The following is a 13499-nucleotide window of genomic DNA, read 5'->3' as shown; positions in this document are numbered from 1 at the left end:
AGGTCACTGTTCCCTCACTGACCTGCCCCCTAGTTTATATAATGAATATTATATATTTAAAAAATAAAATAAAAAAATCCACTTCTGCAGCCAGGCGCTGGCATCTGTGCGGCAGCATGACTGCATCTATAATGATTGTTTTTTTTATGGTATACATAAAGTAAAAAAAAAAATCAGTCTGAAAATGGAGCCGGACGCGCCTGCACAGAAGCAGCTGTCGGCGATCCTATAGCAGCTACTGCGCAGGTGCTGACAGCGCTATCTTGCTAGAGAAAAAAAAAAATTGTCTCCATTAAAGGGAACCTGTCACCCCCCCCTGGCGTTTTTAACTAAAAGAGCCACCTTGTGCAGCACTAATGCTGCATTCTGTGAAGGTGGCTCTTTTTTTTGGAGTCCCTTCCAACGCTGCAATATCACTTTTTATAATTTGCCTGCCATACCTTTAGTCTGTCCGGGGGGCACGTCTTTTCCCCCGGACACAAATGCCTCCCAGCCATCACTCAGCCCCTCCGTGCGCCACCTCCTCTGCCTTCATTAACTTCCCCGGTGCCTGCACTGTAAGTTCCCATCATGTGATGTGAGTTGAAGGGAAGCAAACTGCGCATGCCCGAAAAAGGAACTTACAGCGCAGGCGCCGGGGACGTTAATGAAGGCACAGCAGGTGGCGCACGGAGGGGTTGAGTGATGGCTGGGAGGCGTTTGTGTCCGGGGGTAAATGACGTGCCCGCCGGACAGACTAAATGTATGGTGGGCAAATTATAAAAATTGATTTTGCAGCATTGGAAGGGACCCCAAATAAAAGAGCCACCTTCAAAGAATGCAGCATTAGTGCTGCACAAGGTGGTTCTTTTAGTTAAAAACGCCTGGGGGGGTGACAGGCTACTTTTAAGATGACGCCAACATCTATTTTTTTTTTTATAAATACTGTATATGTAATATTCATTATGCAAACTAGGGGGCAGGTCAGTGAGAGATCAGTGACCTGTCAGAAGCCATACAGATGAATACCTAATCAGAACACCACATGAAGCCCCCCCCACAGGCCGCCCTGGAGCGCGAGCATATCATTAACTCAACACTGAAAATAAAGATTAAACAACAACCACAAGATGGATTTCATCATCAGGTATCATTGTAATCAGTATAACGGCGCCAACCTGACACTGTCTGTAGGTTACTGTGCACAATCCCGCTGACAGGTTCCCTTTAATAGCGGTCTACAGATATCTGAAGGGATGTCACAGTGTAGAGGGATCATCATTATTCTCATTGGCACATGGAAACACGAGAAGCAATGGAAAGAAACTGAAAGGAAGAAGATTCACATTAGATATTTAAAAAAAACATTTTGACAGTAAGGATGATCGATGAGTGGAACAGGCTGCCACGAAAGGTGGTGAGTTCTCCTTCAATGGAAGTCTTCAAACAGAGGTTGGAGACACATCTGTCTGACATGGTTTAGTGAATCCTGCATTGAGCAGGGGGTTGGACACGATGACCCAGGAGGTCCCTTCCAACTCTGCCATTCTATGATTCTAAGTCCCCTGACCCTAGTATTAAACTTACCAGCCGCCGTCTTCAGCTGCTTTAATCACCGCTCTGGTTCTGCTTTGCCATCTTTTGACAGCAGTTCCTGACTGATCGGAAGTCAGAGGTAACGGTCACAAGCTCTCAATGGAAGTCTATGAGAGCCTAGTTGTGGCCTCGTTCTGGCTCTCATAGATTTACAAACACTTGTAAACATTTGAGCAATCCGACATGTCACAACCTGCAGAAGATGACCGGAGTGGCATTGACAAAAGATGAAGACATCGGCTGGTATGAGACTAGGTGCAGGGAACTTAGATTAGTGGCACCATTCCAGCCGTAAAATGTAATAAAACCTGGAGTGGTGCTTTAAAAAGAAAAACAACAAAAATGTAGACAATGCCCATTTTAGATATTTTTTGGTAGAAACGTAACGGCACGACCATCACAAAGAAAGAGATTTTCAATAAGACCTCAGACTTTATGAATACGGTACTTAACATTCTAAATTACAACTTATCGTTTGCCAAAATCCAAAAGCAATCTGACACTTTTCCTCAATTTATGAATGAAGAAAAAAACTACGTCCATTAATAAGTAATAAATATTAAAAACCCTATTTACTATTTCTAATATATCGAGGCCCAGGGTGTCCTGTCTAATAACACTCAGCTATATCAGTGATGTTGCCCAAAACATCTGCTCAGTTTCCCAATTCTCTACAGATAAGAAATATCTGATTAGCTTCCTCCTATTTTGAGTCTTCTGAATGTGAATGTCGCAGACAGATTGTATTAATTTCTTAGTTAATCTGTTTGATTAGGCCAGCGATAATTTGTGTAGACATTATATGGTGTAGATTATGATCACAAAAATGTTTCCATGCATTTGAAGACTATACGAGAAGAGATAGAGACAAGAAATAAAAAAAACACCATGGTAGATAGTAGTAGAACCTGAGACCTTTCCAACAAAGAAGACATAACCGCCATATTGATTTCAGGTTGGAGCATTTGGCTGTCAAGATTTATGATCATTATAGCATCTGCCATGACTTGATTAGTTCCTCAGAACATCACAATCCATTGAGCCAATTAACTAGAACATGTCTGAAGACCACTTTCCCCAACATGAATATTGTGATCTAGCTACACTATTACAGGTTTTCCTTTTTCTTCTGAAACTGATGGCACCATAAAATGCTGCACCTTGGTTCACATTTTCAGGCGTTGGCCTTTGGAAGGAATATGAACGTCTCGCCTACACATGACACTATGGTTTACCTTCTCTTTATTCCTGAGCTCATCAAACATCTGCTGGATCTCTATTCTCCAGTCTTCCTGCAAGGAGTGGAACGATTCCAGAGGCATCTGGAACATGGCTGACTGTTCTATGGCGGTCAGTTGCTCCAAGATGGTGCAAAACGAAGGGCGACTGTGAGGGTCTGGGTCCCAGCAAGCTGAAAGCATATTTAAGGAGGTTAAGACAATGGCATAGGCTTCTGCACTCAAATAAAAAAAATGGTAAAGCTTGGACCAGTTGCAATGACTGTACACAAGGTTCCTTCATCAGTCTACTGCCATATCGAAAGTTAAGATTACCTTCTAAGATCCTAACAAATGGATCTGGACACGTTGATGGGATCGGAAGAGTCAGTTTGTTCATTGCAACTCCATAGGCAACAGCTAGAGCATCGATTTCCCGATAAGGCACCTCCCCAGTAAGCAGCTCCCATAGGAGAACCCCAAAACTGCAAGACAGAAGAAAATATGGATTCTGAGTCCAGTCATTGTTAATTTTTATATAACAGACAGAAGATGAAGAGCTGAACTGAAAAGGTCTTCCAAATGTTTCTATTGTGTCCTGTCTGGCCGACGCAGAGAGTAATGTGCACCTTTGGGAGATGTTATTCTATGAGGCACAGGACACAATCTTTGGTCCTCGTGATTATCTGATCCTAGTCAGCACAGATTTCTCTGCCAGATAAAAATAAGCCTTTTGGAGATGAAAAAGGTCTCCAGTATTAAGGTAACTCTCCAACAGATACCTGTTGTTCGGCCGGCGGCCATCTCTCCCGACTCCTCCATACACAGGAGCGCTCCCTTCAAGAGTTGCTACCAAATCCCACTGCCAGGGGTTATCTCACTGAGAACAAAAGGATCGGCAGTCCGAAATCGGACATGCCGTCTCCTTATCTCTCTTAACATCATTTGCCTTGGGAGAGGCGGAAGACCCCCATACACAATGAATGTCTTCCGAGTCCACCGATATCAGCAGGTTCAGCTAATGAGTATGCTGGCCTTTAGTCCAGCCATAGATAATAGGCTCCATTCATGTTTGCATCCGCTAAAAATGGAAACCCCAACAGCATGCTGGGTCTATCATACCAATGGACTTTACTGACTTATAACGGGGTCCATCAGGCTTCTCCAAAGTGTCTCTCATTTAGCTGGACACCTCAACAAAATATATGACGGGGGCTCTTAAACCCAATGGACTGTGGAGTAATATACAGGTGTTTTGGGGCCTCCAAAGTGGGAGATATAGTGATAGGGACTCTTCAATCAAAAAGCTAAAAGTCTGGAATGGGTGAAACCTTTTATTAAAGGGACCCTCATGTTATGTTCTCCTTACTTTGCTGAGCGCTGGCTATGGCATGGACATGCTAATTAGAACTCTTAGTCTGCTCTGCTTTTACTTAGGGAATCCTAATCCTGACCTGACAGGTTTGCTTTGAAGAGAGTCGGTTATGATAAAATTACTGTTCATACCACCCATGGTGTGGTAGGGCAGATCAGAGCACCTTCCCATGTATTTGTTTTCCACCGTCCTCCGCCCTCCTCTGACTCCTATAAAGCCAGAGATGTCAATCAAGGAACAGCAGGACAGAGATTGATGGAAAACAGGTAGGAGGAAAGGTGCATCGAACTATTGGGATAAGACAAGAACGTTTAGCGTTCCCAACAATGAGGTTATCACCAGGAAACAGACGTTACCTCCACACATCACTGCTCTTGGAAAATAGAGAAAGTCGGATGACTTCCGGAGCCATCCAGGCATAGGTGCCTGCTGCACTCATCTTTGTTGTCTTCTGCCACTCTCTGGCCAGACCAAAGTCTGTGATCTTTAAGGTCTTGTTAAATAAATCGTTGTTCTCAATCTTCTCAAGTATTAAGACTGTAGGTGGGAGAGACAGAAGGCAGGTCTATTAATACATGATTTTCGTAAAATCGACTTATTGACTTATTAATAACAGACATTTATATTGCTTTCATTTATGGTATTGTAACCCAACTCCAACTTTAATCCAGCACTAGATGATCCAGGAACTGCATTTATTCACTGTTGCCAACATATTCCACTGTTTCATAGAAATACGATTAAAGGGTCTGTGTCACAATCAATACTTATCATTTATCCACAGGGTGGGTGATTAATGTATGACTGGTGGGGTCCGGAAGGCCATAAATGTGAATTCCACGTCCATCGGGTGAATGGAACAGTAGAGTGCATGCGGAACCGTTACTCCATTCATTGTCTATTGAAGTGGTTGTCAGGCATGCTCACTACTGCCCCATTTGTGGCATGAAAGGGGGTCCTAATGATCCTAATGGCCAAACCTCCACTGGTCATGCATTTATCTCCTACCCTGTGGATGGGTGATAGGTACAGTTCACAGAATAACCCATTTAATTGGAGTTCTAGGCGGAATCGGGAAAAACCAGTGGACGTCCACATAAACAAGGAGAGATCACAACGACTCAATGTAGTTTTTGCTTGGATTTGAAGACAATTTTGCCACTATGGGACCATCATTTAGTCCCAATGTCTACCAGGGTTTATAGAATACATTTGTCTCATTCTCTCCTTCACACACCCAATCCTATGAGTCCCAGCAGAAGACAAGCTCCACTGAAACTTAGAGGAGACGTTTGCTGCTGTGGTCCGTTACTCTGGATTAGTTTCAAATGAAAAGGTTATTTCCTAGATAGGTAATAGCTTATGGTCCGATGGCTGGAACCCCCAGCGATCCTAACTACGGGGCTTGAATTGATAGGAGGAGCACATGCCTAACCATCGCTCCAATCTTTACCTATATGACTGTCGGAAAAAAACGTGCACAGCAGAGGTGTTGGTAAAAATCTACAACATCTGGAGTACCATTGGATGACTGGTAGTTCAGTAAGTAAAACTACATGGGCATTTAGTTAGTACCAGTCATAAAGCATAAAAATAATACCGCCAAACAGTAACCAAATAATAGTACCACCATAATGTGACTATACAATCCCAAAATTACACAATCTGGTCGGTCATAGATTGATAAATAGTGAGAGGAGTGATGTTAGACCACTTAGGAAACAGTTTGGAAACCTGGGGTGAATTATTTCTACGGGTGATCACCGGATTGATAAAAAACAGTTTGACGGTGTCCGTGTGTCTCGTGTTTATTATAGTTTCAGTCTAAGATATTATAAAAAGAGGAGAACGATCCTGTTAATAATTACTTGTCCTTAAAAAGCTGAAATGATCCGTGACAAAGGCTGCTTCCCCCGATGTGCAGGATTCTGGGTTGTGAGATGCAAAATCTTTCCTCACCGTTCCCTCTTTTGCTTGCACACTTTGCATATACAATGCAAGAACATATAGACCGGTTATTATAGGAAGGATTAATGGCGATTAGTCCAAGTAGCGAAGTATCATCAATGAAGGGAAATATCTGATTGATCTGGAGCCCGGGCCTTTTATGGAGCTCATAAATGTCTTGTAACCTTTTATCATAGATTCTTCCATTACAATTTTCAAGGTGGTTCTTTACTCGAGAATATATACAGCACAGGTCTTGGCACTCGTACTGTACATAGTAAACCTTAGATGGTTTGGCTCTCACTGGGCGTCTTGGTGTTATGCTTTGTTTTCCCAGCAAGAAAATATTTAAGAACTAAAGGTACGTCACCAGAAACAGCAAACTATGGTACGTTACAGAGGATATATGGTACATACATATACACACTATACAGAGAAAAGTATATGGGACACGTCTTACTCAATGAATTCCGTTTCTTCTTTCAGTCCCGTTCCCCCAGAGAATAACATCGGGCCTCTCGCCTCTCAGTGTATAACTTTAGTCCCCTCAGCGGCCCTGGTGTATTAGATCCGGCCCTTCGTCTCCGGTGTATAACCTCCAGCCTCATTGCCCCGGTGTATAACATCCGGCCCCCCGCCATTCCGTCTGCCTTTACTAATATGTGGAAGAACGGCTGGTGGTGCAGAGCTCACTGATAACAGCACGGTCCTGTAATAGGAGCCACCGTGGTAACAAGTCTATCCATCACATTTCTTCCCTCCTACATCTTCCCCATCAGCTGTGAGTGATATTATTGAGAAGTGGAAAGAACAGCAGCCACGAAGTGGAGACCCTGTAGCATTACAGAGCGGGGGGCCGTGTGCTGAGGAGCAGAGAGCAGAAAAGTCACCAACGCTCTGCTGACTCCATAACTGCACAGTCCAGACCTACTCTGGTATTAACATTAGCACAAGCACTGCGCCCCCGCCGGGAGCTTCATGGCCGAGCAGTTTCATGCAGCCTTACATCACCAAGCACCATGCTGGCTGAGCATCAAATGGAGTGGTGTAAAGCTGTCACCACTGGACTCTGGAGGAAACATGTTCTGTGCAGTGACGGATTGCACTTCTCTATCTGGCGTCTGATGGACGCATCTGGGTTTGGTGAATGGTAGGAGAACGTTACCCGCCTGACTGTATAGTGTCCACTGTACAGTTTGGTGAAGGGATAATACTATGGGCTTGTTATCAGAGATCAGAATTGGTCCCTTAAGGGCCCGTCTCACATAGCGAGATCGCTAGCGAGATCGCTGCTGAGTCACAAGTTTTGTGACGCAACAGCGACCTCAGTAGCGATCTCGCTATGTGTGACACGTACCAGCGATCAGGCCCCTGCTGTGAGATCGCTGGTCGTGTCAGAATGGCCTGGACCTTTTTTTGGTCGTTGAGGTCCCGCTGACATCGCTGAATCGGTGTGTGTGACACCGATCCAGCGATGTCTTCACTGGTAACCAGGGTAAACATCGGGTTACTAAGCGCAGGGCCGCGCTTAGTAACCCGATGTTTACCCTGGTTACCAAAAAAAACAAACAGTACATACTCGCCTTTCGGTGTCCCTTGCCGTCTGCTTCCTGCTCTGAGATCCGGCCGTACAGTGAGAGCAGAGCGCAGCGGTGACGTCACCGCTGCGCTCTGCTCTCACTGTACGGCGGCTCAGTCAGAGCAGGAAGCAGACGGCAAGGGACACCGAAAGGTGAGTATGTACTGTTTGTTTTTTTGGTAACCAGGGTAAACATCGGGTTACTAAGCGCGGCCCTGCGCTTAGTAACCCGATGTTTACCCTGGTTACCCGGGTGCCGCAGGGGGACTTCGGCATCGTTGAAGACAGTTTCAACGATGCCGAAGTCGTTCCCCTGATCGTTGGTCGCTGGAGAGAGCTGTCTGTGTGACAGCTCCCCAGCGACCACACAGCGACTTACCAACGATCACGGCCAGGTCGTATCGCTGGTCGTGATCGTTGGTAAATCGCTATGTGAGACGGGGCCTTAGTTCCAGTGAAGGGAAATCTTAATGATTCAGCACAAGATATTGTGGACAATTATAACTTCCATCTTTGTGGGAACCGTTTGGGAAAGACCTACACATGGCTGTGTCCAGTGCACAATATCTGTAAAGACATGGTTGCGGGAGTTTGGTGGAAGAACATGAGCGCCGCACAGAGCCCGGGCCTCAGACCTGTCTAACACCTTTGGGCTGAACTAGAATGGAGATTATGATCCCGGCCTCTCCTCAATATCAGGTTCTGACCTCACAAATGATCTTGTGAATGAAAGGGCAACGATTCAGACCTGGGAAGAGCTGTGTAGTAGCTGGACCAGACTTAATAATGAGCTGCTTCAGCCTGAGAGAAACTGGTTGACTACTCTGTGCCCTGTAAGTGTCGTGTAATTTCAGTCCTGTAAGACCGGTGAAGTTATTCCAATCGTTCTTGGAAGTAAAGTCAGATATTTATTGAGTGTCTCTAAACCTTTGTTACAGCGTAGGCAATTAGGTTTTTGGACTCAGACATAGTACTCTGAAGGATGGTGCACTGATCCAGGAGGTCTCGGGTCTGGTGCAAAAGAAAGTAAGCTTTAGATGGGGCACGATGCCTAAGACTTACAGCTTGGAAGTTACAAGAGAATTTATAGTTCAGTTGACCACTGTTGGGCACATTGCATGCTTGGTCAGACTCTGGCTGTGTTCACACCTCCTTGTGCGGGTGATTAGGCTTCCGGTTATACACAGTAATTATCAATATCAATCATAAGCATACGTTCACACATGGAGCATACCTAGTGGATTTTCAGTCTGCATATAACAGAAGCAGCGCTAGGTAAAAATCTCATCTGCACACCGTGGAGAATATCCGCTGCGTTAATTTAAATGTGCCGTGGATTTGACGACAACTTTGCTATGTTCACATTTGCAAAAAAATTGATTACCGTACTCGCTCCAATGTATCTAAAAATGAAATACAAATTAACAATGCATCTCCATGGTAACAGACTACAAGCAAATTCCGAGTAGTCTGATCCTCCCATATATTGTACCTTTCCTCTAATTCTGCCTTATCTAGCAAATTTATGCAAGGAAGAAGAATGGGGGATACACCAAAGAGCGATCTCGATGATTAGACTAGATTGTATATATCATTGATGCCACCTGTGCAGCATCACAAGTGTCCACGAGGTAAAGGAGGCCATTTCTACCTTTAAAACAGGTGACATTTTGCATTATAATGAGCCCTTGGACTGCAAAGGGCCCATGTACTGCTCTGGCACAGGGGCCCTTTTCTGTCTGTGTACGCTAGTGGATCAGACTACACAGGGTTGGGTTGTAGTCTGTTACTATGGAGATCCATTGTTCTACATAGAAGTTGAAGATACTTCAAAAAGGAGAATAACAAAATATACACGGTCACTTCTCCATAGGGAATTCTAGCTGATTTTCTATAGAATTGTTTCATGCAAATGTGCATTTGTATATTTAGGGAAAAAAAACAAATCACTTAGGAAATCAATTTAATAACGTGAAAAGTCAAACAAATACTTGAATTACTAAACCGAGCAGCGTTCAGACACACTGGCAATAGAATGCCCGACACAGCAGAAGTAAAGTGGAGTCCGCTGAAAACATCACCGAGAACACAAATACATTGTAAAAAGGCAAGACCACACAAATTAGATGATGAATGCCGGCAGCAGAGGGGACAATACAGGGGTGAGCGGGGTCATCCATTTTCTTATGAAAGGTACAAATACATTGAAGGGGCTAAAAAGGACTGACATATTCATGACCTATCTATAAGCCAGGAAATCACTATCTGATTGGTGGGGATTTCAATAATGTCCCAAGGCTTCGGATATGTAGAAGTTTAGGTTGATAATTATACCTGGCAGATTTCTTGTAAACATTCCTGCAATCTAAAATCGGTTCCATTTATCTGAATGGGACTGTTATAGCAGCAAGTACCATTTATTTCTGCAGGCCTCATGTGTGAATTTACCCTTAAATAGCATCTGTACGGGAAATGTCTTGCTATTTGAACCCTCCCCAGCGGATGGAACAGTATCTTGACCTTCTTCAATCAGCTGATCGCTGCTACATTTACAGCATGTTGTAAAACGAGTCCATAGATTTCTCAATTCTTTGATATAACTTTAATATTTTTCTCCAAGCCCTGTCATTTCATCCATCACCTACTCTAAAATGAAAAAAAGCATTGTCAGCTTAAAGTAAAGCTCCTCCTATCTCTTCATCATTATTAGGTATATTATACATACATATTATACATAATATGTATGTACACTGCTCAAAAACATTAAAGGGAACACTAAAATACCACACCCTAGAGATCACTGAATGAAATATTCCAGTTGCAAATTTTTAGTTATTACATAGTGGAATGTGTTGAGAACAATAAAGCATAAAAATTATCAATGTAAATCATAAATTAATATCCCATGGAGGTTTGGGTTTGGAATGATGCTCAAAATCAAAATGGAAAATCAAATTACAGGCTGATCCAACTTCAGTGGAAATGACTCAAGACAAGGAAATGATGCTCAGTAGTGTGTGTGGCCTCCACGTGCCTGTATGACCTCCCTACAACGCCTGGACCTGCTCCTGATGAGGCGGTGGATGTTCTCTTGAGGGATCTCCTCCTAGACCTGGACTAAAGCATCTGCCAACTCCTGGACAGTCTGTGGTGCAACGTGACGTTGGTGAATGTCAATGAGGCATGATGTCCCAGATATGCTTGTTTGGATTCAGGTCTGGGGGACGTGCAGGCCAGACCATAGCATCAATGCCTTCATCTTGCAGGAACTGCTCACACACTCCAGCCACATGAGACCTAGCATTGTCGTCATGCATCAGAAAGAACCCAGGGCACCTGAATTTGGTCTTCCAATGGGTCTGAGGATCTCATCTCGGTACCTAATGGCAGTCAGGCTTCCTTTGGGAGCACATGGAGGGCTGTGCGGCCCTCCCAAGAAATGCACCCCTGCACCATTACTGACTCACTGCCAAATGGGTCATGCTGGAGGATGTTGCAGACAGCAGATCGCTCTCCAGACTCTGTCACGTCTGTCACATGTGCTCAGTGTGAACCTGCTCTCATCTGTGAAGAACACAGGGCACCAATGTTGAATCTGCCAATCTTGGTGTTCTCTGACAAATACCAATTGCCCTACACAGTGTTGGGCTGCAAGCACAACACCCACTTGTGGATGTCAGGCCCTCATATCATCATCATGGAGTCTGTTTCTGACAGTTTCAGCAGACACATGCACATTTGTGGCCTGCTAGAGGTCCTGGTTCTGGCAGTGCTCCTCCTGTTCCTCCTTGCACAAAGGGGGAGGTTGAGGTCCTGCTGCTGAGTTGTTACCCTCCTACAGCCCCCTCCATGTCTTCTGGTATACTGGCCTGTCATCTGGAATCTGCTCCATACTCTGGACACTCTGCTGACAGACACAGCTACCCTTCTTGCCACAATTCGCATTGATGTGCCATCCTGGATGAGCTGCACTACCCGAGCAACTTCTGTGGGTTGTAGACACCGCCTCATGCTACTGTACTGTACCTCTAGGGGTGCGAGCAATGACAGAATGCAAAAGTGACAAAAACAACAGACAAAAAAATTAGAACAGAAAAATGGTCTGTGGTCACCCCCTGCAGAACCACTTCTTTAAAGGAGCTGTTTTGCTAATGGCCTATCATTTCTATCTGTTGTCTGTTCCAGTTGCACAACAGCAGGAGAAATTGATTCACAATTGGTGTTGCTTCATAACTAGACTTGTTGATCTCACAGAAGTGTGATAGATCTGGAGTTACATTGTGTTGTTTAAGTGTTCCCATCATTTCTTACAGCAGTGCATATATTTGTATATACTGTATATATATATATATATATATATATATATATATATATATATATATACATATATATATATATATATGTGTATATATATATATATATATATATATATATATATATATATATATATATATATATATATATATATATATACACATACACTATATATATATATATATATATATATATATATATATATATATATATATATATATATATATACATACACACTATATATATATATATACACTCACCGGCCACTTTATTAGGTACACCATGCTGGTAACGGGTTGGACCCCCTTTTGCCTTCAGAACTGCCTCAATTCTTCGTGGCATAGATTCAACAAGGTGCTGGAAGCATTCCTCAGAGATTTTGGTCCATATTGACATGATGGCATCACACAGTTGCCGCAGATTTGTCGGCTGCACATCCCAAAGATGCTCCATACAAGGCAGGATGGATCTATGCTTTCATGTTGTTTACGCCAAATTCTGACCCTACCATCTGAATGTCGCAGCAGAAATCGAGACTCATCAGACCAAGCAACGTTTTTCCAATCTTCTACTGTCCAATTTCGATGAGCTTGTACAAATTGTAGCCTCAGTTTCCTGTTCTTAGCTGAAAGGAGTGGTACCCGGTGTGGTCTTCTGCTGCTGTAGCCCATCTGCCTCAAAGTTCGACGCACTGTGCGTTCAGAGATGCTCTTAGGCCTACCTTGGTTGTAACGGGTGGCGATTTGAGTCACTGTTGCCTTTCTATCAGCTCGAACCAGTCTGCCCATTCTCCTCTGACCTCTGGCATCAACAAGGCATTTCCGCCCACAGAACTGCCGCTCACTGGATTTTTTTTCTTTTTCGGACCATTCTCTGTAAACCCTAGAGATGGTTGTGCGTGAAAATCCCAGTAGATCAGCAGTTTCTGAAATACTCAGACCAGCCCTTCTGGCACCAACAACCATGCCACGTTCAAAGGCACTCAAATCACCTTTCTTCCCCATACTGATGCTCGGTTTGAACTGCAGGAGATTGTCTTGACCATGTCTACATGCCTAAATGCACTGAGTTGCCGCCATGTGATTGGCTGATTAGAAATTAAGTGTTAACAAGAAGTTGGACAGGTGTACCTAATAAAGTGGCCGGTGAGTGTATGTATATATATTATATATATATATATATATATATATATATATATATATATATATATATATGTGTATGTAATGAAAAATCTGAAAAATGTCAGGGTAATAAAGACAGGGTAATTTTTAAAAAATGCATATCTGATATTGCTGTAACCGCATCAAAATATAATATCTGTCCCATAAAGTAAACTCCATGAAAAAAACATGAAATGCCAGAATCATACCGATATGTAATTTTTACTACACAATGAAGGTCATAAAAATTAAACAAAAACTACACACAAAAAAATTGCAGAATTGAGATTTTTCTCCATTACACCTCACTGGGGATTCTTTCCCTGTCTTTC

At 43.4% G+C, this 13499-nt stretch overlaps 1 protein-coding gene across 6 annotated transcripts in view; it reads right to left on the bottom strand.

The window, feature by feature from the left end:
* Positions 1 to 13499, bottom strand: part of MAP3K10 (mitogen-activated protein kinase kinase kinase 10) — a 93107-nt gene that overhangs the window by 30731 nt on the left and 48877 nt on the right. For all 6 annotated transcript variants that reach the window (XM_077285551.1, XM_077285554.1, XM_077285549.1 and 3 more), the window contains 3 exons: positions 4524 to 4704; positions 3129 to 3277; positions 2811 to 2986 (listed from right to left, as the gene is read on the bottom strand). In XM_077285551.1, coding sequence (XP_077141666.1) covers positions 2811 to 2986; positions 3129 to 3277; positions 4524 to 4704 — 506 coding nt within the window. The remainder of the gene's footprint in view (positions 1 to 2810; positions 2987 to 3128; positions 3278 to 4523; positions 4705 to 13499) is intronic.

Source organism: Ranitomeya variabilis, chromosome 2, assembly GCF_051348905.1.
Source record: "Ranitomeya variabilis isolate aRanVar5 chromosome 2, aRanVar5.hap1, whole genome shotgun sequence".
Lineage (NCBI taxonomy): Eukaryota > Metazoa > Chordata > Amphibia > Anura > Dendrobatidae > Ranitomeya > Ranitomeya variabilis.
Note: the sequence above shows the minus strand (reverse complement) of the source record. Positions and strands in the feature narration are given on the sequence as shown.